This window comes from Alligator mississippiensis, chromosome 4 (genome assembly GCF_030867095.1).
Source record: "Alligator mississippiensis isolate rAllMis1 chromosome 4, rAllMis1, whole genome shotgun sequence".
NCBI classification, from domain to species: domain Eukaryota; kingdom Metazoa; phylum Chordata; order Crocodylia; family Alligatoridae; genus Alligator; species Alligator mississippiensis.
This window is the reverse complement of record NC_081827.1, coordinates 65,111,123-65,138,068: the sequence shown is the minus strand read 5'-3', so window position 1 is coordinate 65,138,068 and position 26,946 is coordinate 65,111,123. Positions and strand designations below refer to the sequence as shown.

Genomic DNA, 26,946 nt, shown 5'->3' with positions numbered 1-26,946 from the left:
ATAATAACAATCTCCTAGGCAAAGGCTTTCTGTTTAGTATGCAGTGGGACTTCAATACTTCAAATCTTTTTAGTGGCTAAAAATATGGTTAAAATATCAGAGAGATTTCCAGCAGATTTTTAATAGTAATGCACGCTGCATAGACCTAGATTTCATAGATTTCATAGACATTAGGGCTGGAAGGCACCTTGAAGATCATCTGCTAATACACGACAAGGTGTGATGCATGACTAACAGACCGAAGGAGGTGATGCTCCCCCTCTATGCAGCACTAGTCAGGTCACAGTTGGCGTACTCTGTCCAGTTTTGGGCGCCGCGCTTCAAGAGGGACACGGAGGATCTGGAAAGGGTGGAGAGGAGGGCCACCCGCATGATTAGTGGTCTCCATGAAAGACCCTACAAGGAGAGGTTGAGAGATCTGGATCTTTTCAGCCTATACAAAAGATGGCTGAGGGGTGACCTTGTGACCGCCTGTAAATTTATCAGGGGAGGACAGCAGGGAATTGGGGATGCACTGTTTACCAGAGCACCCCAGGGAGTAACTAGGAATAATGGATGCAAACTAGTGGAGAGTAGATTTAGGTTAGACATTGGGAAGAAATTTTTTACAATAAGGGTGGCCAGAGTCTGGAATGGGCTTCCAGGAGAGGTGGTGCTGTCACCTAACTTGGAGGTCTTCAGGAAGAGGCTTGACAATCACCTGGCTGGGGTCATCTGACCTCGGTCCTCTTTCCTGCCAGGGGCTGGGGGTCGGACACGATGATCCATTGGGTCCCTTCTGACTCTATAATCTATGAATCTTAAGTCCAGCCCCCTGTGGGCTGGAAGTCAGCTAGGGTCAAAGGATCCCAGCAAGAGAAGCATCCAAACGTTTCTTGAATGAGTCCAGAGTAGGTGTTTGCACCACTTCTGGAGGGAATCTATTCCAGGCCTTGGGGGCTTTGACAATAAAAAAAAGTTTTTCCTTATGTCCAGCCTAAAATGGTCATGGAGGAGTTTATGGCCATTGGTCCTTGTTATCCTTTGAGCGCTCTGGTGAACAGGTGTTCCCCCAGATCCTGATGCACACCCCTTATGTACTTATAGGCAGCCACCAGGTCACCCCTGAGCCTGCACTTTTCCAGGCTGAAGAGTCCCATGGCTCTCAGCCTCTCATCAGAAAGCCTATTCTCTTGCCCTCTGATCATGCACGTCTCTCTCCTCTGGACTCTCAAGCTTCTCAGCATCCTTCTTAAATTGTGGAGCCCAGAATTGGATGTAGTACTCCAGCTGTGGCCTCACCAAGGCAGAGTACAGAGGGAGGATGACATCCTGAGGTTTACTTGAGAAGCATCTATGGATGCAAGCCAGAGTTTTGTTTGCTTTGCCAGCTGTGACATTGCATTGGTGGCTCATGTTAATTTTGTGGTCAGTCATAACCCCCAAGTTGCTTTCAGCAGTGGTGCTAGTGAGTGTAGCACTGTTAAGCCTATAAGCGTGCTGTGGGGTCCCCCCCCCCCGAGGTGGAGTACCTTGCATTTTTTGGTATTGAATGTCATCAGGTTTATATCCGCCCACTTACTAAGCTTATCCAAGTTAGCCTAGATCACTAATCTATCCTCAGTTGTGCACGCTATGCCCCAAAGTTTAGTGTCATTGGTGAGCTTGGCCAGTGCGCTTCTGACACCAATGTCCACAACATTGATAAAGATGTTAAAGAGAACTGGTCCAAGGACAGAGCCTTGGAGAATGCTACTGGTCATGGAGCGCCATAATGATTCGCTACCATTGACTTCTACTCTCTGGGTCCAACCTCAGAGCCAGTTTCCCAGCCATCGGGCTGTGGCATAGTTGAGGCTACAGTTAGCCAATTTTTCCACGAGGAGATCATGGGACGCCAGATCAAAGGCTTTTTTAAAGTCCAGATATATGATGTCAATCTCTTCTTCCTTGTCCAGGTGATATGTCATCTGTGCTGGGGGATGAGTTTAGATAGCCCTTGAGGTCTTTTTCCAATTCATGATGGTATAACACAGCAGTCACTAAGACGCAGGGTTTTTCTCCTCAGGATTCTCAGTTCCATTTTCTCCCTTCTCTCCTTGAATTGGAGAAAATTTGGGATCAGTGACCCAAATTAGGGTAGCTGTTATAGAGACTATATCAAATCTTCTCCTTCACTGTATGTACTTTTCTAGATGACATACTGTAGCTTAGCCTACTCCCTAGGCTGTACCAGCAAGAGTACACTAACTCACTGCCAAAACTTCATTGCTTAGTGCCAAAATTGAAAACCAAGGGGAATTGATTAAAATGATTTTTGGTCAGCAAACTTCCTGTATGTTGATACGTGTACATATGAGTAGAAGCATGTGGGTGGTTTTAGGAAAAAAAGGTCACTCGCATGCTTAGTTACTGAATGCAAAGAGAAAACTCTCAAAGCCTGGTGGTGTTTAACACAGCTTCAGTGTTTTCTTTGGAAAGGAACATTATTTTAAATTTAGGCCATTTTCTGTCTTTTCTATTAGAAGTGCTAGGATTATTTTTTGCCTTCTGTGCTCTGGAGTTTTTCAGAGACTCAACAATGCATTGGCTTGACCAGCTTGTTTGGATTACAAAAGGTTATTGTCTCTGGGACTGTCATCATGCAGTTGGCCTTTTTTTTTTTTTTTTCCTGTGAAGTTTCCACATGGCTTTGCCTCAGCAACCCACAGTGGTAGCAGAGCTGCCAAGCTTCCCCATAGCATTAGGACAATCATTGATCCAGCGATGCACATTGTATCACTAGTCTAAGGCTGCCTCTAATTGCTTCGAGACCAACCTTTCTCAACCCCCTGCCTTTCCCTCCCCTCCCCCCCCCCAAATCCCCCATTTCTAATTCTCTTCTGTGCCCAGTGTGTTCAGATTTTGTGCCAGAAATTCAACTGTAGTTGAGGTGGTAGCTTTATGTAAGCTGCTAGCCCTCCCCCTTCACACACATTGTGTTGATCAACCATTGTGGAATACGTACTGTAACTGGCACTGTATCTTAAGAGCTCTGTCTCCTGCTGAACAAGCCTCTGAGCTGTCTCAAGTTGTAATTTGCTGGCAGACATCTGTGTTACTAAGTTGAGGTTTTAGGTTAAACTTTATCATGTAGAGGCTGTGTCTAATGTTTTGCCGCGTTCTGCACATCTGTCTAATGAGAAAGCAGAATATAGGGTATTTATTCACTCTGTAGATGTATAGTTTTGCAGCTGGCAATATTGAAGGGGAGTGGCTAAACTGAGGTAGGAATGCATTAAAATGCAAGATCAATAGATGCACTAGTGTATTGGGGGTATTTAGATTAAAATATTCAGCTCTGTGTTCATTTTCAGCAATTGTAAAGCTGATGCCTTCCGTCTTTCTCTCTCTCTCTTTTTTAAAGCAAGATGTGGCTTTTAACTATTTCTTTAGGGACAGTGAGTGAAATCCACTGTTAACATTTTCTGGTTTTCTTAGTGGACACATATTGCAAAAGACTTTTCTGTGACTAATAACCTTGACTCTTGCAGCCATCTTTCTGCAGTGTGCTTCACTGTTGTCTGATTCTTAAATGCCCTCCTGTGACAAGGGCAGTCCTTCTTCCAGCCGTGTCGCAGGAATCCTTCAGGTGGTGCTTTCAGCCAGAGGACAACAATTCCACGTCATGGCAGCTTGTGAGATTTTGCAATCATTTTTGTTCTGCGCTGGAAGAAAAACCAAACATCTCAAACATTGTTAGGAAGATGGAATTGTCAAAATGTCTGTTTTCTGATCCAAACCTGAGCTTTTCAGCGTTCTGTCAGAAACAACCAGGAGTGCTGAACCCCAAATCCTTCCCAGCAAACCCCAGTCAGCACTCATCTATTGATTCAGACTGTTTTGCCTTTGACCAAACAATTTAAGAAATGTTGTTTTTCTGGGATACGTGATAGGTTCATCTAGCCCCCTATCCTGTCTCTCACAGAGGCAGAATATAGATACTGTGGGAAGAAGCTTCCAGAATTCAGACAGAATTGCATTTTATTCACAAAAAAAAAAAAAAAAAATGATGACTGATGACCAGCTCTAATTCCACCTATCTGCAAGGGGCTAAAAGCTAGGAATACCCCAAATTTAGGAGTAGTAGGCACAATCTAAGCATGCTGTTCTTAATGGTGCAGCTACTACCAAATCTGTTCGCTCTGGTGAGATGGTGGTTGTATATAATTAACCACCCAATGGTTGGCATATTTTTGGGAGTCATCTCTGTGAGGTTTATTGCAAACCCAAACAAGTCTGGTGTCTTGTGGCTAATGCTAAACAAAAAACAGTTTATTCTAGAGTCAGTTTTGTCCACCTCCTGGAAGGTTGCCAACACATTTTGTACTCTCTCTTTCCTTTCAAATAGGGGAGGTCTTTCAGCTTCTGAAAGCATCTGATTTAAAACCCCCTTCATTTCAAGTTCATTTTATTTTATTTGGGATGGACGACTTCTGGCTTTTGTTGTGCAGCCCATTCTAGAGTCTGGTTCAGACTCCTTCGCACAAAAATAGGGTTTTGTTAGTCAGTTAAAGGGAACCCAGAATACCTCCTAAAGAGCCAAGGTACGTGTTTTGCTTGGTAACATGCAAAATGATTTGAACAAATATTGTCAGTATGGCCACTACCTTATTCTTTATTGCTCTGTTCAGTGTCCTTTGACAGCACATTCAGGTAGCCTGACAGAGAAGTGGATAAGCAGATTGAGAAATGTCACAGAATGCTTTATGAAGCAGACGCCAGCACTGCACCCCCGTTTAATATAAATTGATTTATTGAATCAAGCACAGAAGCCCTGTTACAGAAACCTCAGGCTATATCCTCTAGAGAACCACCTAATAAAACAGCCCCAACTGACACTCCTTATTAGCTTTTCCACGGATCCCAAGGCAGTATTTAAAGTGGCAGTGTCCCCTCTTGTAGGCCTGAATTTATCTGTTGGCCATTGCCTATGGGTCTAATTAGCTTAGTATTATTAGTCTTATTCAGATAAGCTGCATTTCCTAACAGCTTGACTCCAACTTGTAAAAAAGTAATTGGGAGTCTTGCAAACCCTGTGCCTTCACCTGCTTGATTATACCTTTTAGCCAAATTCACATACTTTACAAAGAGTCATCTTTTTATTATTATTTAATGGGGCTTTTTTGTCTAGTGAAATCTTTTGTGCTTCCTCAGTTAAAATCCTGCCTGTATCATTGTGCCTTAGATGTCAGCCATATCCTTTGTAGACTCGCCAGGGAGAGATCAAATTTTAATTTCATAATTACTTCACAAGAAAGCAGCCTTTCCTCAGTTATGCCTGGTATTAATTTCCTCCCAGTGACTTACATTTTCATAATTTAATGTTTATGGGCCACCTTGGCAGCATTAGGTCTTTCTAGAGAAGAAAGGATAGGATGTTTGTTTTTTTTCAGCAGAAACCATATTCTCCACAGCTAATAACAAACTGAGTAAATGGGGGAAAAATCCAGCAAAGCAAGATATCTGGAAGAGGGGCGGGACAGTAGCTCTTTCATGTGCACGACCAAGGCAGCTCATTGGATTGTGCCTTGGGTATCATTACACAGCACAGCCCTGTAATGATAAATAGTTGTTTGCAATGTGCATGTTCTGCATCTTTTCAAGATTTGCTGTTCAAGCTGCAGGAACGGTAGGGGATGAAAACTGACCTGCTGTGTACAGCACATCTCCTGACAGTGATGAATAGCTCTGCTTTCCCCAAGTGTACACATGCCATAGAAACTAAGCCAGTGTCTTTGGGGCAGGATAAAACAAAAACAAAACAGAAAAGTAACAGCTGTGGCTGCATCAAAAAGGACAAAACTAAACCTGAAGTAGAGCCGGTTAGAAATTTTTGGATGTAACAAGTTGGTTTCACTGCTGCTAGTCAGTGGTGGGCACTAGTGAAACTGAGAAGAATGTGGTCTGTTTCAGTCAACATCTGTTCAAAGCATTTCATTGCAGAAACACAGGTTTTCAGTGTTTCCAAAATGAAATATTGTGGGATTTTAGTTCCATGAGAAATGGAGAAGGGGCAGCCTCATCTCTATTTGGGATGGTTTTGAGTTTTTTTTGCAGGGGGGGAATTCATAAATTGCCATTTATGGAAATTATTAATGGAAGGGCAATTTTGCTGTTTGATATAGACCCTAAAGAGTGGTTCTCAACTTTTTTAGTTTGGAGGCACCCTCCATAACTTCTGTGAATTGAGCAGCACCCTATTTGAAAAAAGCAAATATATATATATTAGTGTTTAGTTCCTTGCAGAGGGGCCAGGCAGTAGCGGCAGGGAGGAGCCTGAGCCCGTACTTAGGTTCTCACACCTGCTTATCTCCTCGCATTTCGTGACACCCTTCACAAGATCTCGTGGTGCCCTGGTTGAGAATTACTGCTCTAGAAGTTCAGCATGTTTTGTGTGATGGACCCCTCTTTTTATGGAGAACCCAGTATAGTGTCTCTTAACCATCGCAGATATTTTTATAGAAAAATCTTTTCTTTACTTTGGATTGTTTGTTGCCATCTTCCCTTCCCCCAAGCTTCACCACACTGTGCATGCTTCTTAAAGTTCTTTCTGCGTCTCTTTAGCACCTTCCATGTTAGGCTTTCATCGTATTTGTCCACATTCATTTAGCCTCATCTCCTGATCAGTAAGCCAAGGTTGAGGAAACTGAGATGATCTGAGATTGTAGCTAAGTTCTAAAAGGGTGCTTAAAGTCAGACACTAGTATCCCATATTTACAGATCAAGCTAGGACAGTGATACGATTATAGTACCTAAGCCTGCCCGTAATTTTAAGCACATACTTAAACACTTTGCTGAATCTGTTGTTGACTTTTTTTTTTATTTGGAGGTTTTGTCTCTTAGCTGCATTAGACTCTCTCTTCACCCCTTTGAAGGCTTGGTAATAAGCAGCTGTTCATTCTGGTTCCACAGTAGTAATAAAAATAGCTAGTCAATTCTTAAAATTAGTGACTTTAGCTCCTTTTAGTCAAAAGATTAGTTCCAACCTATTGTTTACCTCCTACCTCTCAACAGGTGAAAAAAGGATCATTTCTAGTCAGTTTTGTGTTACTCTAAGATTAAAACCCAACTTTCCATTGATATGAACTGGGAATAGCAGCAACTAAAAAGTAGCAGAGTAGTACTAAGAACAACTTTTATCCTCAAGCCTGTCTTGAAGGGATGCCCTCTATTCCCGGTTTTATTGCAAAACAACACATTTCTGAAGCTGTTGTTCATTCTTTATGCTCAACGCAAGCAGCTTATGAAGTTGTTTCAAATTCTTGCCCCTGGACAACACAGCCTATGCCATCCTTCAGTTGATTTCCTCAGATTTGTATTTGACTTTTCAGTGAAGAAACTTACAATTCACTTCAGCAGTTTTACAAGGGGCAACATAGAAAAGTAAAGAATGGGACTAGTATAAAGTGTGTACTGTCATGTCTTCTATGCTGATCCTTTGAGGCTGGAGAACTGTCATGATCACTGTCTCTTATTTGTGCACAAGCATGTGAATGCACCACCTTTCATGGGCAGTAAATCCTTTAAATCACCTTTGCTGTAATGGAAACACTTTTAATGTTGAGCGTCTTGCTTTGACAAGTTTGTGTAATGCAGATTTTAAAACATATGTAGAAGAAAATTTTAGAAAACTAACAAACATTCTGGGCTTTGGGCTCTTGCATCCATATTTAGCCATCTACCATATTTACTTGAATCCAAGATGACACTGAATTTAAGATGACTCACCTTATAATTAGATTCTATAAATGGAATATTTATAAATTTGTTATAATTTCACACATATAGAGTCTAATTATTGGAAGGTCATCTTTAGCTCATCCCTCCAGACTGCTGCAGGGGGGCTGGCAGTATGTGGGGGGGAGGGTCAAGCAGCCTGCCCCCTGCTTATCCCCCTGCAGCCTCAGGTCCCCCCTTTGCCCTCCACCTTTGCTCCCCTTTCTACCCCTTCCCCTCTCATCTTCTGCTTCCCCCACACTCTTCCCCCACAGCCTCTGCTCCCCCACTACCTTTGGGGTCCTCTTTCCCTTCCCCACTCCCCTACCCGGCCTCTGCTCCACACCCCCGTACCATTGCTCCATGCTGGCAGGATCTGTCCCCATTCTATCCTGGCACATGGAGCACAGCCCTCACCCAGCCCCCATAGCAGCAAGAGGGGAAAGAAGCTGCAGGGGGAGAGGGCAGGGTGCAGAGGCAGCAGCGGGGGGCAGGGGATGGGAGATGTGAGAGTACAGGGATAACAGGCAGCAGCTAAAGCTACAGCCCTAACCCTGGATAGGGTCTGAAGCCCAAACCATACTAGCCCCCGCCCCTGCTCCCTTCCCCCCCATTGCCCTCATACTTGATTCTGAGATGAGGGGTTCCCTCCCCCCCCCCATGTTAAATGGGGAAGAAAACGTCATCTTTAGAATCAAGTAAATACGGTAACCATTGTTCAGAATTCAGCACCCCAAGCCCCTCATTTACCTTAGCAGGAGCTCCTGACCTCAGCAATTTTGAAAATCAGGGCTTTTCATTGTGGACGTAGTGTCTGAGCTGCAGGCTCCTGTTTGTTTTTTTTAATCTTGGACTTTATGCATGAAATAGATGCATATGTCTGAAAAGAAACTTCTAGATTTAAACCTTGCTTTGCAGCATCCTTATCAGTACAGAGGAAATTTGGTCCATAGACTACTGAGTTCATGATATTGAACAATTTCTTGCTGATTTTTGCAGTATGCTTAAAACAGATTCCAGTTAGCATGTGAGTAACATCATCTAGGTCCTGGTTCCTTTTAGTTCTGGCGCTGCTTTTGGCTCCTGATACAGGTTGGCCCCGTTTTTCAAAATGTTGATACTGAATCCAAATGTAACTGTGGGTGGTACATATGTTGAGCCTTTACTGAGTTGTTTTGGATTGCCACAGTCTTTTGCAATCATATAAAAAAAACCCCCCAAGAAATCAAGTAAAATAAAAGGCAGCTAGCCCCATCTGCATGCATACCACCATTCTCCCCTCCCTTTTTGCTTTTCCTTTTTGAAAACATTTTAATGTGATGGGGGCATCGGCAGGCTTTAAAGAGGCTCAGAGCAGTAAGAAATATTACAGTTTCACTTTTACTGTCTCTTTTGTCATGCTCTGGTGGCCATTGAGTCTTTCTGGAGCACTGATCAGAAAATAACGCAGAAACCGAAGGGCTGTAACCAAACTCTGCATATTGTTTTGTTATCAGGGGGGCTAAGTTGAATTGCCTGCTTGTCTTGAAGAGGGATTATGCTAGCAGCTTTTATAAACCAAGAGGTTCTTTCACTTCTGGGCATGTATGTGTTTATGCCTATCACAATATAGGATCTGTATATATAGCACAATCTCTATAAACAACACAGGTAGGCATAAATGCAATTTTATTATGTGAAGTCAAGTGAAATAGTCCAGAAGGTTGTAGCTTGGGTGAAATGTACATATGCACAAAGTACAGGAGGTTTTGCACAGTAGGAACTTCACAGCTTCCTTCCTTTTCCCCAATGGAATTGTTGAGTTGCTAGCTGAATAACTGTCCTTTACCATTCTCCTGCAGGAAACCAAATACTCATATATTATTAATTATGTTTGGTTAGTGGTGTAGGGCTTAGGTACTTGTCAAGAGAGTCTCATGTTGCTTCTCAATATATGAGTGCCATTTCTACTGTGAAGGTTGAAATTCTAACCACTTTATGCATCAACAGCATCAACAAAAATACGCTTGAGATGAGTCTTGATGAGATGAGTCTTGATGCCCACATTTCGAGAAGCTGCAGAACAAATAACTTGAGCCTTGTGGGTCTCAAACTCCTAGTTGCTCCCCTCAGGGTCGCAAAGCTGCCATTTTCCATTCCTGATCTTTGAATGAAGCAAGTTTGCTTCACCATTTCCAACTTGGCCTCTTCTGTCATCAGAGACCCCATAAAACATTGTGCCAGTCCTGCTGGCTGTTTTGGGGTGTGAGGGAACATTTTTGAAAAATATTTAAACAAAGTTGATTAGTTTTCTTCTTTAAGTACTAATGGTGTCTCTTGGGCTGTCCCTGGAGGCATAAAAACTAGGTTAGGATTTTCTAGCGTCATTTAGAACCACATAATATGGAATCAAATTAAGTCCTTTTTTGCCTAGGATCAGAGTACAACTGCCTCAACCTCCCCATGGTTGGGGATGTTTCATTAGGGCTCCCTGCTTCATAGGTCCAGTTGAGGGTGGTGACATTTACCTTCAGCATAGCACCCAGGAAAGGTGAATTGGTGAAGGAGGCAGAATCTTTTTGATGAGAACGAGGGAGGCAGCAAGAAGGACACTTATGACTCGCATCCTGCATCCTTTCTTGGGGAGCTACATGCTGCTCCATGTTCAGGGTCCATTTTTCCCCCATAGATCTGGATCTGCTTCTGATCCCCCCACAAGAAGATGCCACTTGTAAGTTGTCTCTACAGTATCCATTGAGGAGCCCTTCATAGCATGTTTCCACTATAATTTCATATAAGTTTTCCCTTTTGTGCTTCCCTATACCTCCTCTTCAAGCCCCTTCTGTTGATGTATTCCAGTGTGGTAACCCTACTCCCAAGAGGAAGTCCGCCAGTCATATCTTTGTAGAGTGGCAGCCTTGGTCCTTTATGCTTTTTTTTTTTGAGAGATCCTTTCTGTGGCCAGTGACTCCCAGTGATGCTGCTAGTGTTTCTTCTTGAGTCTGTGTTCTGCACAACAGACTTTATTACAGCCATCAAGCAACTAGCATTTCTTTCTGTTAGGCTTGATGTGCTAAGATGATTTGATATGTGTCATAAAAGAAATCTCATTTTTTGATTATTTGAGATGCAAATAGACTAATTTTTTTAATGGACAGTTATTTTGTCCTCGAGAAGGTAGAAGGCAGAAGGCAATCATTCCAAGAAATCATTCTTCAAGTATATATTAACTTTTGCTCAAAGCATAATAAAGATTCAGTTTTGCTAGCTACCTAAGTTGCAACTCCCAGTTGCAAACCATATGGGCTTTTTTCTTTGTCTGTAGTAAAAATGCATCCTGCAATTATAGAAGCTACTCGCCATCACCTTCCCAGAATATGGAGGCTTTTATTGTACAGTAGACTTAATCTGCTTTGGGAGCTGCATTTCAGTGTACAAGATAACTAATAGACAACTGTTTGGGTTTTTTAAAATAAAATATTTTTACTCTCTGCCTATGAAACAAAAGCCAATTATAAATTCTGATTTTTGACTCTATCTGGCAATGCAAAGAAATGTCAAGATAAGGCTTAAATTTCATGCCTGTATGGCTGCCTCTTAATCATGACTTACCACGTTGTGCCCAGGTAATGCAGCACATAAAGTATGCAATGCAAGACTGCACTGATCCCAGTTCTATGCAATATTTCAGTGAGGCAGGGGGAGTTGAATTACAGCTGGGTTTCAATATAGGATTGCAGCCTTAATTTTTAATTTCCTGGTTTCTGCTGGTTTGTGTCACAACCTTAATGTTGTTTAAACCTAATTGAATTTGATTCCCATGCGTTCAAACAGCCAGTCCAGCTCCCGAGCTGAACATCAGGTGTTGAGGCTCTGGCTGAACCTGACAAGAGGGTGCACTGCTGTGCATTCCCTTCTCACACTTGTCCATTCCAGTTCAGTGATGAATCCTGATTTGTTCTCTCAGGTGATGACTGTCATATTACCCAAAGGGTCATTGGGGAGGGGAGGAAACAGCAAACTGGAGAAGGGACAGATGTTTGTATGTGTAAAAACAGAAGGGGGAGGTGCAACTTACTGTCTTTTGGGGGACTATATGCCCAAACCCTGGTAGTGCCCTATCACCCTGTCCTGCATGCAAGTTGTGCAGTGCAAAATTATTCTTAATCTAAAGCTTTGTGTTACCTTTTTACCCCATCAGTGTCAAAATTCAGGTGTGTAAAAGGTAGCATATGCAGACATGCGAAAACACAAGCAGGGCCTAAGCCCACCTTCTCTCTCAGCAATTTCAGAGCTGTTGTGAAACACAATTTCTGGCAATCTTCAGTGTTACAGCCAAGATCAAGTGAGCACTAAATATCCTTCTGAAACTCTTCACAATGCAAACCTTGCTTTGGTATAAACAGCTTGTGAAGGTGAGAACAGGATCCAAGAGCTGCTTCACACATCAGCCCTCTACAAACTCTGCTCTTTCTCAGTTTCAGAGTAATAATTTGAATCCAATCATTGCTTTGTATGGTGCTGTATTTATTATATGGTTAATGCCATGACCAATAATATATCAGCTATGCCAGTACATGTGCCTAATTAGGATGTTGTTCCAATTTACTCTCTTAATAGAAATAAGATTGGCTTGGTAAATACTTTGTTTTTTACATTCGCTTTTCTTTCGGTCAAATAGCACAATTCTGTAGGGACAAATGTCTCCATGGGGAAAAAAGCAAATTGACAGCTTGATGCAAAGATGGAGTCTCTGGGAAAAATAATAATAAAAAGAAACACGGCTGTTTTGTGTCAGGGCATTGGGTCACTAATTGAGTGCAAGCTTTAAAAAAATGTTGTTTATCCCCCCCCACAGGGCATACAAGACCATTGAGGAAGATGACTTGAAGTTTCCTCTTATATATGGAGAAGGCAAGAAGGTGGGCATGTGTGCTTTCTTCGAACTGAAGGGATAAAGAACGCAATGCTGTTTACCACTCAGTTTAGCCTGTGGCAGTTCAGTGTTTTCCACTCAGTATCTCTTTATTTTATCGTTTTGACAGCTTGAAAGAATATTGCGTCTGTCACAAATCAGTCTCTGCTGTCAGTGTTGCAGGGGCAGTGCAGTATATTAAAAAGCAGTTTTATAATAAACTTAGTCATTTGCTGCTCAATTTGATTTTGTTTTCTTACACCCAGCTTTGTAAGAAGATTATTTTGTACTGTCGTAAATAATTAGGCCAGAGCCTCTCAGTCAAAAGACTGATTATACATGGAGTTTTTCTGGGTTTAGTTGTAAAAAGTGGATCAGCTGGGCAAAGACAAAATGCATTGTGTTTTCCAAATAAATAGCATGTGGGAGGGTGTTTAAACCATTTTGCAGTGCACTGAAATCCTAACTTAAGGAAGGGAAGAGGGTACATGGTTAGTGTGATACTTCCCGAAGGGTATCAACTTAGACTGCTGTCACAAGAACACAACATGCAATCTTTCTGCAAAAATGCTTGTGTAAAAGAAAAATGGTAATGCTTTCTGAGTGTCAGTGTCTCCAGTTGCATGATTATGAATAGCAAGATTATTAGTGCTGATTCCAGCAAGCTTAGCTAGACACAGCAATAGGATCAATAGAAGGGCATGGAGGTCTGTTTGCTGACATTGGTATGCTTGCTGTGTTTCTAAACAGCACTTCCCCACTCTTTGGGTTCTTATTTGAATACAAAAATATGCAATCTACAGAACTGCTCTGTTTAAGAGCAGTTCAGACCAGCTTATCTCAGACCAGCTTATCTGGAGGGTGAATTTGGATTTTTCTTCTTTTTTGTTTTATGCAGCATTTTGCATGTCTCTTTTTCATTTATTTTCTCTTTGTTTGTGGATTTAGTGTTTTACTATGCAATGCTATTTTGAGTCAGCAGGGTGGTTAGCTGGCATCAGGAGAATAAGGCAGCCCCAAGACCTCCCCTAGCTGGGGGAGCTTAGAGGTATAACAGGTGGGTAGTTGGGAAAGGAAATTTCTTGGGGGAGTGGTTGATGTCCTGGTGGAAAACAATCTAGCAAAGCAGGGAGGGGGAGAGAGGCCACTGAAGATCATCTCTTATACTGATTCTCTGGTCAGGGTGGGAGAGAGGAAGTTTTGGTAAGATTCATCTCCAAAACCTTTGTTGTTCTCAAGAACATCCTTTGGCGTTGTTGTGTCTGTAACTTGAATTTGTCCTTTTGGTTCTTGGCTTGCCAAAGGGCACATGTGACAACACTCCAGAGTAAAGAAGTATGTTGTTTCCTTGAGAAGCAGGAGCAGATGCACTATTAAGACATATTCACTTTGATAACTTGTCTTTGTTTTTAAAACCTTCCTCTCGCTGTCCCCTTCTTTCCAGGCAGTCAGTGGGATAGGAAATAACATCACTCTAAGAAATAGCTATTTATATATTCAGGTAATGGAGTGATTATTGACTAAACTTCTTGATGTCTGATACAATTTAATATTATTTAGCTTGCTAGCAGAATTTGAGCACTTTGGAGACCTATTAGGCCCCTAGAGAGAACACAATCTAAGGTTTAGCCAATACATAACACAGAATAAACAGGCAAATGGGGAAGTTAGGAGACTCAAAAGATGGAAAGTCACTGTGTTGTTCCAGTTAATTTCCCAGTCTTGGGAAGAAGAACGTGAAAAGGAAGGAAGGAAGGAAGATAATTCTTTCAAGCTCCTAACTGTTGTGTAGGAGGGTCACTTTCTTCTCACTGCCAATGTTGTATATTGAGAGCATTTTTATATTAATGCATTTCTGTCATTTCCAGGCTCGAGTTATGGCAACTATTGGGGTAACTAGAGGACTTGGAGACCATGACCTAAAGGTGCACGACTCCAGTATCTACATCAAGCCCTTTCTGTCTTCAACTCCTGAGGTAAAGCATCCTTGTCCTTGATATATGATTTATGGGAGAGAGAAAATAAATTCAACTAAGTGCAGTTTGTGCATCCCAAATGTTCTTCCACTCTTGGCGTTATCTGAAGTGGTTGGCCTTACCACATGAAATTTGCATCCCAAGAAGAAGAGGAAGAAACAACAGGGGTAATATTGTACAGTAAATAATAATGTAATTAACGTTCCCATTCTGTGTATGTGTCTATACGTACAATTAGGATGTAGCAGTACACTCCAGCACAGTTCGTGGTGGAGTTTATTGCTCCAAGGTGCAGTGTTTGTACATGCTCCCGGGACCACAACATGTTGAGCTGGAGCAGAGCAGCCCCTGCTGGCAGAGGGTTCCGGGGGGGTCAGCCTGCCAGCCTGGCAATGCTCTGACCTGGCTCAATGTGCTGCGGGGGGGGCTGATTGGGGCATGAGGGTGCTATAGTGCGGGGCTAGCCAGCAGGCAGCTCCTGCACTGCTGTGCTTTCGTGTCACAGCCAGATCCATCACTGTTTTGCTGCACATAATTACGCCACTATAGGATAGTACTTGTCACGCAGTAGTATCTTACAGCGGAATTAAATGTGGCCTTATGGCTCCACACTTGTAGATGGTGATGCTTTACTGCAGAGCTAATTAGTCAGCTCTGCAGTAAAGCATCCCATGTGGACGTGACCTGTTTCACCTAGTGGTGGGTTCTACATATCTCTATCATGGCCCTGATACCTTCTTACCTTCTATCCCAGTATAGGTTGCTACTGCTGCATCTTGTCACTGCATAGCAGAACAAGATTGTTTGCCTTGAGCAAGCAGCTGCCCTGGAGAGGAGGGAATATATGATACGCAAGATGGTGTAATTTCCATCAGTTAAGTTTTACCCATCCTGGGAGAAGTTACCCAGGTGTAGGGAACTGCACCTTTCCTTTTTGCACCCAGTATAGATCCTGACGTGCTTTGGTTGTGTTCAGGTTGATCTTGGAGGAGTTCGGAGTGCATCTGCCTTCAGAGCATGATATAAAACTCACCTCTTTGTATAAGCCTTCCTATATTATTCACATATAAGGAATAGGTCATAAACATTTAGTTTAAAATAGAAAGCAGAAGCAGTGAGCCAACAAGAACTGAGAGAAGAGCCTACTGAGGACAGATACAAGCCTAAATTACCAGGGACCAGACTCTGAGATTTCTCTCCCCTCCAGTGGCTGCCAGTAAACTCTCAACAATTGCCAAGATTCAACAATCTGTTTTTGATAGTTGCTCACTTTAATGATGAAAATGCCCTAATAATGATAGCCTGAGAGTGAGAGCAAATATGCTGAAAGTGTTGCTGCTGCTAAAAAAGCAAACAGATACGTTCATTGGACATACAAGTCACCTGATGTTTAAAGACACCTACAAAGTGATTCTGTACACTTGAAATGAAAATAAATAAATAAATAAATGAGTCCCCTTCATCATTCCCTCTTCTCCATATTATTTCCCTCTCTCTCCCTCTCTCAGAATAAACTATTTCTCACTTTGGATCAAGCTCTGCTATCCTAAGCCAGGCAATCAGCACTTCTGCCCTCATTGCTGTGATGGATTTGTTCAGTGCCAGTATAATGATGCAATTCTATCTCTTTTTTTTCTGGCACTCTGAGACCTGGCTCTTGCTGTCTGTGCTCTTGCTGTAGTTGTAGTAGAGTGTCTCAGCAGAATCGACCTTGCCAATCACTGCAGTAGCATTTGTTCTATGTGCTATGTGTATATACACTGCATCCTGTAGGCTTTGCTCTGATTTAGGTTTGAATTCCAGCATGGGATGCACACAAGTCATACTCTATCCATATTTCACAATCTCTAAATGCATTATGAAATTAAAAGAAAAAATGGCCTTGTGTCCATAGTTGCTTTATAACTACATCCAGGAGAAATAGAATTGGTAGGAGGAAACAGAATAAAAATGTAAGTCAGTCTATGAAAAACACATGGCCCCCCAAAATTCTGACTAAGCTGTGCTCAAGTTCATAACCACCCAGCATCTGTACTATAAACCCCTCTCCTTAACCCCTAGTAGTACTGAAGGTTTGTCACCCATGTACGTTGTATGAGGTCAACCCTATCACCCTTCCCCACGTGCCTCACCTCTTTCTGCAGTGTGTTTGGAGTGTGACCACACAGTACTGCCCACAAGTGCAGGGATCTTCCTGTGGTAGTTTCACAGGGTGCCCATACACGTGCTCCAATGAGTTCTAATTAGAACAAGTCTGCTGGAGCTCTAGCATGCTGCAGGGTCACGCGTGTTCAGCGTCCCACATTTCAAAATGGTACTGGGGTGCTTTAACTAAAACTCTCTGAATAAGCTTTAGTTAAAGCGTCTGCAGCCATTTTGAAATGCAGGATGCTGAATACACGTGATGCTGTGGCATTTTAATTAGAGTAGCTGTCCTAGAGCTGTTCTCATTAACCCCCCCCCCCCCCCCCAAGTTTCCTGTTCCTGTCTTCCTGCCTTCTGATGCCACTTTGTTTCTCTATTGCCTGTAAATAGAGACAAGCTCAAAGCAGGCTGGTTAGGGATGACCTCAGGGTAAGCCTTGCATTTGTGTAGATATGCCCTCACATAAAACCTGTTCTAAAGCAACATCTTGTTCTGTAAACTGCGACTTATCATTTGGAAATAAATTAGGCGGATATAGCAGTAATAATACTTGTCCTTTTACATAGCATTTCATCTGTAGATTTTTAATTCCTATATTAAAGGTACTCTTCTGAACAAAGTAGTGGGGTCAAAGCACCTGAATAACTCCAAAATGGAACTCTGTTTTAGGGAAGAAGAAATTGATTGGATCAATAAACAGAACATGATATGTGGATTCAAATATTTGCTGTCCCCATGTTAGGGTCCTCTTTATGGAAGAGGTATCTGGTAATCCAGTAGTTTAGGGCAGGGGTTATCAACTGGGGGTATGTTTACCCCCTAGGGGTACTTAGGCCATAGGGGGTACACGCAGGCAGGCAGGTGGGGACACAGTGTTCCCCAGGGTGCAGTGACAGTGTCTCCCCTGGAGCAGTCCCATAGTTTGCTTTTTGCCCAGGGGAGGGGCGCACTGGGTGCTGCCAGCCCCACACAGCACACTGCAGTGCCTCCCCACCCTTCATCTCAGCTTGCTCTCTGTGCTCACTCCCAGGAGCAGAGCTGGGGGGTGAGGGCAGTGGTGCCCCTCTGCAGGCCACACAGGCACCGCCCAGCTGGTGGGGGGTGGGGGGCAGGGCTTTGCACACGGTGGCTGCCGCAGTCATTACCACCTCGTGCTCGCGCCACTTTTCTATGACCTGTTGCACAGGCGGCTCACAATTGGCCAGGTGCAAGGCCAGTCAGCAGCCTGCAGAGCCACACGTGAAACGGACCGTAGGAAAGCGGCATGGGTGCAGCAGTGGCAACGTGGGGCGGTGGGTGGTGGTGACAGCTGTGGCCACCATGTGCAAGCCGCACCCCCCCCCCCCCCCCGGGCTGGCTGGCTGGGCGGCACATGTGTGGCTCTTAGAGGGGTGCCACTGCCCTTGCCCCCCTGGCCGTGGGAGTGGGCACAGAGATGCACTTCCCACCCCCCTTACCATTCTTGATCTGGCCCCCTCAGCCCCTTCCCTCTCCCTCTTACCTAATGGGAGGGAGGGTGTCTGCATCTGCATCTGTGGTTGTCCATGTGTCTGCATCTGTCCCCTGCCTTCCTGGTGGTGGCAGGCATGTGGTGTTGCGCGGCTCTTGGAGCAGTGGAGTGGGGTGCAGAGTCCAGCCTGCAGCGGCAGCTGCCTCCACCCCATGCACAGATCTGGGGGGGCACATTCCCCCTGGACCTCTGCCGGGATGCATGCAGTGGTGTGAGCTGCGCCCCCTCGAAGAACCACTCTCGCGGGTCTGTCCTGCACTCCATCCCAGCTGTGCAGCACCTGCCCCTGCCCCTACCACAGCCCTTCTCCCTCCCTCACCATGGGGGCCTTGATCTGCCCCCTCTCCCCCCCCCTTTAAAAATGAGAAAAAATATAAAGGGGTACATGAACTGAAACATTGAGGCAGAAGGGGTACACTTGTTAAAAAAGGTTGAAAACCCCTGGTTTAGGGCTTCTGCTGGTCATCTGCAGTGCGGAAAGACTATTTTTCTTTTCCCCTCATTGGCTTTATTCACTGTTTGCTGTAGGTATGGGTGGTGGTGTGTGCATATTTGCATATGTATGTGCACCATCCTCTGAAGAACTAGGTAGTGGCTACTTAGCTATTCAATGGTAGAGGCACACATTTGATAGCAAAATTTGGCTTTTGTTTATAATTAAGACAGCTGGCCACCCATCAGACTAAGTATCCAAGAAATAGAGAAGGCAACCATATTCTCATAAAGCCTATGTGAAGATCTTCCTGAAGACTTCATAGATATGCAGAACAAAACTGCAGGACATCTTAGATTCAAATCAGTGTTTAAGAGAGAGCGTTAGGAACTATGGCATTTAAAGGAACAAATAGGCCACATACTTAGAGAAGCACAATTTGATTAAAGAAAGTCAAGGTGGTTTCAGAATACGAAGGTTACACCTCACCAACTTGGGATTCTTTTAAAGCTTTGAACTGCCAGGGAATAAAAGAAAAATGCAGTAGATGGTCTTACAGAGTGCTTGGAATTTGCAGAAAGCTTTTGAGAAAATGTTCTGCATCACAGGTTAATATGAAAGAGACAGAGCCATGAAATAAATGGAAAGTTGGCAGAGTATACTGGAAATTGGCTAAAGGGCAGGAAACAAAGGGTAGCAGTAAAAAGCTAAAAGGAGATTAATTGGTGAGTGCTGCGGGGAACAGTGTTGGACCTCTTTTTATTATTTACATATAAATTACTTGGAGGAGGGTATTGAAGGAGATTTCCTTGTTTACCAGTGAAACTGCTTTGGATACTATTACACATTAAAAAAAAAAAAAAAAAAAAAAAAAAAAGGAACAATACAATTAAGAAAGGATTTAATTTATTGAAGTAGCTGTGCTGGTCTATAGTTCATGGAGCTGAATGTAGAGTATTGCCCCTGTTGGCTATGTGGTATGGTTTTTATTGGGGCAGGCTTCTCCAGGAACCTCTCGGGTGGCTGCAGCAGCTGGTCAGTTTGCTGTGAACTGTTGTTAAGCCAGAGGGGTTCATGTTGGCAAGTTTGAGCACTTCACAGTTCTGCTGCGGTTCTTTCACAGATGACTATGGGCTTTTGTAAGTGAGTAGATCCTATTATAATGTAAACACAAAACTGTCCTTTTTTATCCTGGATCCAGAGTATTTCTTGGCACACTGAGTCCACAGGGAGCACCAGTACTAGAAGAAACTACTCTTTAATGAGTTCTATTGTATAACAGGCTGCAAAACCCCTAGCCAGAGAGGAGGTGTACTTCAGATTTAGCACAGAGCTGCTGCTGCTAAATCTCAACAGATACCTAAGAGCTTCAGTCTTGGTGTTATTCAGTTTGTTTCACCCACCCCGATGAACATTCGTGCAAATTGTTTGCTGGCTTTACTTTTAGATTTAAAGTTACAGCACAGGTCAGGAAAGAGAGACCATCAGGTAAAGTCCAATTGATGGACTTAATAGATGGGTATTGTAGAAGAATGGTTGATTGATTGCCTAAGTGCAGGGAGGAAGCTGGGAGCTCCTAGGGAGTGAAAGGAAGCAAGGTGATGTGTGACGTATTTTGGAGGGGACCAAGTGGTTTGCCTGAGGCATTGAGAGAAGACTGGGATTCTCATGGATGCTCTTAATAAGGGTAGTTGTAGAAGAGGGCAGATGACTGGCAAGAGAATATACACAGCTTGTGAAATTATTGGGGAAGAAGAAATTGGGACAGTTGAGGGCAGCAGTAGGGTTGATGGGAACTCCATGCAAGAGCATGAGAAAGAGTCATCAAACTTCTAGGGAGCTGCTAGGTAAAGGAGAAACATGGTTGAAAAAGTGATGTAGGTTGAGGAAACAACCACCTAGACAGGCTTTGTGTGCAGTGTGAATGGCAGCATGAGCCACAAGAGTCTGGATTGTGGAAATGGCTTTTGTTCAGGCTGTGTGATGGCCTTGCCAACCACTCAGCTATGTTCATAGATTCATAGATTGTAGACTTGGAAGGGACCCCGAAGGATCATTGTGTCCGACCCCCAAGGCAGGAAACAGGACCGAGGTCAGACTACCCTAGCCAGGCGCCTATCTAGCCTCCTCTTGAAGACCTCCAAGATTCTGGCCACCCTTACTGTGAAAAATTTCTTCCTAATATCTAACCTGAATCTATTCTCCACTAGTTTGTATCTGTTATTCCTAGTTACTCCTAAGGGTGCCCTGGTAAATAGAGCATCTCCAATTCTCTGTTGTCCTCCCTTGATAAACTTACAGGCTGCTACAAGGTCTCCCCTCAGACATCTCTTGTGAAGGCTGAAGAGATCCAGGTCCCTTAACCTCTCCGCATAGGGTTTTGCACAGAGGCCACTAATCATATGAGTGTCCCTTTTCCGGACCCTCTCCAGAGTCTCCGCATCCCTCTTGAAGCACGGCGCCCAAAACTGGACACAGTACTCCAACTGCGGCCTGACCAATGCCGCATAGAGGGGGAGCGTCACCTCCCTCGATCTGTTGCTCATGCATCTGTTAATGCACAGTAAGGTGTGATTGGCTTTATTGATGGCTTCATTACACTGCTGGCTCATGTTCATTTTGGAGTCAACTATGACTCCAAGATCCCTTTCAGCTGCTGAGCTGCAGAGGAGGTCATCCCCCAACCTGTAGGTGTGCTGGGGATTCCTCCTCCCTAGGTGGAGTACCTTGCATTTGTCTTTGTTGAATTGCATCCTGTTTCATTCGGCCCATTGATCCAACCTGTCCAGATCAGCCTGTATCCGCTCCCTGCCCTCCGGTGTGTTAACTTGCCCCATAACTTGGTGTCATCTGCAAACTTGGAGAGGGTGCTCTCCACACCCTCATCCAAATCGTTGATGAAGATATTAAATAACACTGGTCCAAGGACCAAACCCTGAGGGACCCCACTGCCCACCTCCTTCCTGGCTGAGAATGACCCGTCCACCACCACTCTCTGGGTGCGGTCCCTAAGCCAGTTGGTCACCCACCTGACTGTGTTTAGTGTCCACTCCACAGCCTGCTAGCTTCCTTATGAGAATAGGATGCGAAACTGTATCGAAGGCCTTCTTAAAGTCCAGGTAGATGACATCTGCCTCAGCTCCTGTGTCAAGGCAGTGTGTGACCTTGTTGTAAAAGGATATAAATTTTGTCAGGCAGGATCTACCTGTGACAAACCCATGCTGGTTTCCTTTCAGCATCATTTCCCCTGCTGGGCCTTCACAAATGCACTCTATAATGATTTTTTTTCCCCAAGGATAGAGGTAAGACTGACTGGCCTAAAGTTACCCGGCTCACCCTTCTCCCCTTCTTAAAAATGGGCACCACATTGGCCCTTTTCCGTCCTCAGGGATAGATACTGTACATGTTATCTATACAGTATCCATTTGCACACAAGCGGTGTGGCCGTAACATAGATTTTATAGATTTCATAGACATTAGGAGTGGGAAGGGACCTCCCGAGATAAAGTCCAGCCCCTCTGCCATGGGCAGAAAGTCAACTGGGATCGAATGTTCCCATCAAGATAAACATCCAAATACCTTTTGAATGAGTCCAGAGCAGGGGGGAGTCTGTTCCAGACACTGGACACTCGAACAGTAAAGAATTTTTTCCTCATGACCGGTCTAAATCAGCCTTCCATGAGTTTGTAGCAGTTAGACATTGTTATCCTTTGTGGGGCCCTGGTAAACAACTTTTGTCCCAGATCCTGATGCACCTCCCTTATATACTTGTAGGCTGCTACCAAGTCCCCCCTGATCCTTCTCTTCTCCACACTGAAGACTCCCATGTCCCTCAGCCTCTCCTCATAAGGCTTGCTCTCTTGGCCTTTGATCATACGGGTGGCTCTCCTCTGGATTCTCTTGTACTTATCCACATCCCTCCTGAAGTGGGGGACCCAGAACTGGATGCAGTACTTTAGCTGTGGCCTCATTAAGGCTGAGTATAGCAGGAGGATAATGTCCCTGGTTTTGTTTGAGTTGCATTGGTGGATGCATGCCAGAGTTTGATTTGCTTTGCTGGCCACAGCATTGCATTGCTGGCTCACGTTCATCTTGTGGTCAGTCAAGACCCCAAGTCTCTTTTGGTTGTGGTGCTAGCAAGCGTAGCACTGATGAACCTGTAAGTATGATGCTGGTTTTTTCTCCCAAGGTGGAGCACCCTGCGCTTCTCTACATTGAATGCCATTGGGATTTGGTCTGCCCACCTTGTGAGCATGTCCAGCTCAGCCTGTCTCCCAGCCTGTCTTCCAGTGTGGCGACCTTCCCCCATAGTTTAGTGTTGTCTGCAAACTTTGCCAGTCTGCATCTGATGCCCGAATCCAGACCATTAATGAAGATGTAGAAGAGTACTGGCCCAAGTACTGAGCCCTGTGGCACTCTACTGGTAACTTTGTGCCGCATAGATTTGTTCCCCTCAACTAGTACCTTTTGGGTCCGACCCCGGAGCCAGTTCCCCAGCCATTGGACCGTGAGATGGTCAAGGCTGCAGTTCCCCAGCATAACTTTGAGGACATCATGGGAAACCAAACCAAAGGCTTTCTTGAAATCCAGATATATGGAATCAACCTTATCTCCCTTGTCCAGAAAATGCATCGCCTGGCCATAGAAGGAGATGAGGTTGGTCAGGCAAGACCTTCCAGTAATAAAACCATGTTGGCTGGCATTCAGAGGGTTGCCTTCTGTTAGCCTGTTGCTGATGGATCCTTTGATTTTTCTTTAAGAGCTTTCCAGGGATGGATGATAGACTGATTACAGACTGATAGGCCTGTAATTCCCTGGAGCTTCATTTAAACTTCATTGCTAGTTAATTTCCTGAATCATGGTGAGTGTAAGGTCAGCCAGTGGAGGATGGCTTGGAAGTTTGAGACAAATGACCTGTAAGTTGGAGATAAGCAGTTTTCAGTCATATAAAATGCACAGAATGTCTTTTTTTTTAAATTAAAATACCTTCCCATCATTGTACTGAAATCTACATTGCTGTATATTTTTCATCCTTTCATGTGCTAGATCAGTTGCAGTTTTGATAGGATTCTGCTCTGGTGGAGAACACAAGTGTAGGCTCCAGTTCTGTTCTCAGTGAAGCCAGGAGTTTTGCTATCAACTCTAGTAGGAATACAGTCGAACCTATCCTGTCTTTTCCCAGTGCTACCAAAAAGGCATGTGTTGATTAATTTGAACTTTCTTTGCATAGGTGAGGGAGAGAGGGCAGAGATGTATTTAAAAAACAAGTGTGCTTATTTAGACATTTTTAATTTTTATTCTGAATGATTTGTTGCTGAATGGATAGTAGTTTATTGTTATCTTTTCAGTAGCTTATTTTACTATGTGCATCAATGTTGCTGATGTCCAGGGGATCTGACCAAAATGTGCCTTTGTATGCCAGCTGCCAATTTGATCAAAACACTGATGAACTGAACCAGTGGCTTTGAGATGAAAACATGAGCTCTTATACCTAGAGCAAAAAAGCTAAGCATCCATAACCAGAGGGAGGGGATCTGTATTACTAGTAGACATAAATCATATGCTAAAGAGAGATAAGTAATTTGGCTTTGTCTTTAGCTGATTCTCTCCAAAGCCCTATTTTGGACACATCTTAAATAATGGAGGAAAGGTGGTATTTTACAAATGACCGTCTTTCTTTTGAGTGAAAAGCAAAATGGTGAGGATTAGCACTGCGATCTAGATGATTGTTTCTCCTATATTGGTTGCAGTCCCATAAAATCGTAATTACATTAAAAGGTCCGAGCAGTTTATGTGCATTTCCTGCTCCATATCCCCTGAGAGGAGAGCATGCTGGGAGAGAGTAAAATAACTTTGTCGTCTAGCTGTGCCAAGTACATGTCCCAGCAAATTTGCAGAGTACTGCTGCGGTTACTGAAGCACAAGGATGAAGCAGGATGCGTGACCAGGTGCACTCTTTCCAGATTTTAATACAGATCATCATTTCCTCTCGTCTTCCTTGCCAAGTCGGTCACGCTTCTTTCTCATTACAGTCATTGCTGGGGTAATTAAAGTGCTCTGTGAGGGGTTCAGGAGGACTCCAAGTTTTAGTTTGGGAATTCAAGCAGCAGGCAGTTTGACAGTTGGAATGCAGCACTGGCTGGAAGATGACTTGCATCCAACAAGACTCATTTCAGAAACTTATGGGCTGACTCAGTTAACCCCTTCAATCCCACTTTTTAGACAGGTCAGGCAAGGAGGTGGTACTGGAAGCTTTTTTAAAGGCAGATGTCACAGGCTTCAAGAGCAAGGTTTTGGTGATATCTTTTAGTGGATGAACCATATATTTGGAGTGGTGTTATGCAAGCTTTTCAGCACAAGATACCCTTCCTCAAGCCTGAGGAAGAAGGGGCCTTCCTGGCTACAATATTCAAACCCAAGTACAGGCTCAAGGGTCAAGGCTGCAGTCACACTGCCAGACTAACTAACAAAGTCAATGGGCATTTTATGGAAATAGCTTAACCCTATGGCTTGTTTTTACATGGTTCTGCAAACTGGCCCCACTCCAACAAAGCACATAAAATATGCTTAGTTTTTAGTGAGCATCTAAATAGTCCCCTGCTCTTCAACAGGACTACTCACTTGCTCAGATTAAAGCACTGCTTTTGGATTGTGGCTGTAGGAAAAACTTTATACTCATACTTTATTCTGCTGGACAAGCACTGCAGAATGTGTGTGGTGTATTTGGCATATTTAATTGGATCAGGGCAAACAGATAAAAAAGCTTACAATGCAAAGCCTATCCATAGACAGAGCTGGGGGAGGAGAAGCTTTGATTGCTTTGATCCTTACTAACAACATAACACAGTGATTGTGGCCTCAGCTCAGGAATGTTTAAGTCCATCCATGTCCAGGTCAACACTTAAGAATTTGCCAAGTGCTCTACTGAAGTAGGGAATGCTTTCCTGAATCGGGACCCAACAGAGCTCCATCAAGGTGACCTAGTGTGAATGGAGCCTAGCTGCTTCATGTGAGATTTATTTTAATGCCCTTTCCTAGTCTACTAAATCAAGACCACCATCAGCAGGTTTTCATGCATTGAGTTTTTCCTCCTTAATGGAAGTGAATGTCTCCCTGTTTTTTGATTTTAGGTGAAAGTCTATGACCTTCAGCAGTATGAGCATGGACCAGATGATGTGCTGATTTTGGCTACTGATGGACTCTGGGATGTATTATTAAATGAAGAAGTGGCAGAAGCTGTCACCAATTTTCTACCTAACTGTGACCCTGATGGCCCCCACAGGTTTGTGCTTTTATATGACATTTAAAGTTCATATCTAGCAGCAAGAGTTATTTTTTTGTGTGTGATTTTTATTTTTTTACAGGGAAATATGAAGTAAAATACCCCTTTCTTATGAGTTCTGGATACTTATCCAAGTTACAAAATACTGGTTTCTAACTTGGACACAGACTGTCAAAGCAGAACATATTAAATATATTTTGAAAATCAGGATAGCTGATATAACAGAAACACATTGGGGAAACTGTCAGAGGGTCTACAGTGTCTTTCTGCATGCTTTTCTCTATTCACTCTACCAATGAAACTTTTTAATACAGAGCATATTGTGTCCAAGGGGTCATGGTTTTCCACTTTCTCTTCTGGATAATCACTTCTGTTTAGAATAACTCTTTCTCTGAATGAACTTGTCAGCAGTAGTGCCACAGCACCAGCTTCCACAGGAAGAGGTTTTGTTGTAAAGTGTGCTGGGGAAAGAGATTTTGTCCTTTCCTTCCCTAGACATCCTGAACATCACCTCTGTAACGCAGCCATCTGGCACAAAACCAGTGAGGTTGTACCTGTTGTTTTAATATGGGTCTTCTATTCCCATTGATCCACAGACTGTGCCAATAAGTAAGATGATTCCTTCATCACTTAATGGACCATATTATGTTAATACTGAACTTAAGTAGCACTTAATTAACACCTGTGATCAGAAGGACAAGTTGGGCAAAAACAAGGGGTAAAAAGCCCTTGTAACCTGTTCCACTAATAGCAGTCTTAATAACTCTTTCTGCCTTATTTCTCTTCATAGTTTTGAAGAGTGTTTCTTTCCAAAACAGCAGCAGTCTAGCGATACAAAGGCTCCCAGTATAGTGTGATCTTCCTTGATCAAGTAAGTCAGTCTATCTCAGTGCATTGTTTGGTCTGATATTTTAATTCACAACAAAAAGTAAGAAAGACCTTCCATGAAGACATCACCTTGTAGAGAGA

At 43.5% G+C, this 26,946-nt stretch overlaps 1 protein-coding gene across 3 annotated transcripts in view; it reads left to right on the top strand.

Annotated features, from left to right (window-relative positions):
* PPM1H (protein phosphatase, Mg2+/Mn2+ dependent 1H) overlaps positions 1-26,946 on the top strand; it is a 223,040-nt gene that overhangs the window by 177,811 nt on the left and 18,283 nt on the right. For all 3 annotated transcript variants that reach the window (XM_014595899.3, XM_019493020.2, XM_019493011.2), the window contains exons 7-9: positions 12,575-12,638; positions 14,500-14,607; positions 25,826-25,977. In XM_014595899.3, coding sequence (XP_014451385.1) covers positions 12,575-12,638; positions 14,500-14,607; positions 25,826-25,977 — 324 coding nt within the window. The remainder of the gene's footprint in view (positions 1-12,574; positions 12,639-14,499; positions 14,608-25,825; positions 25,978-26,946) is intronic.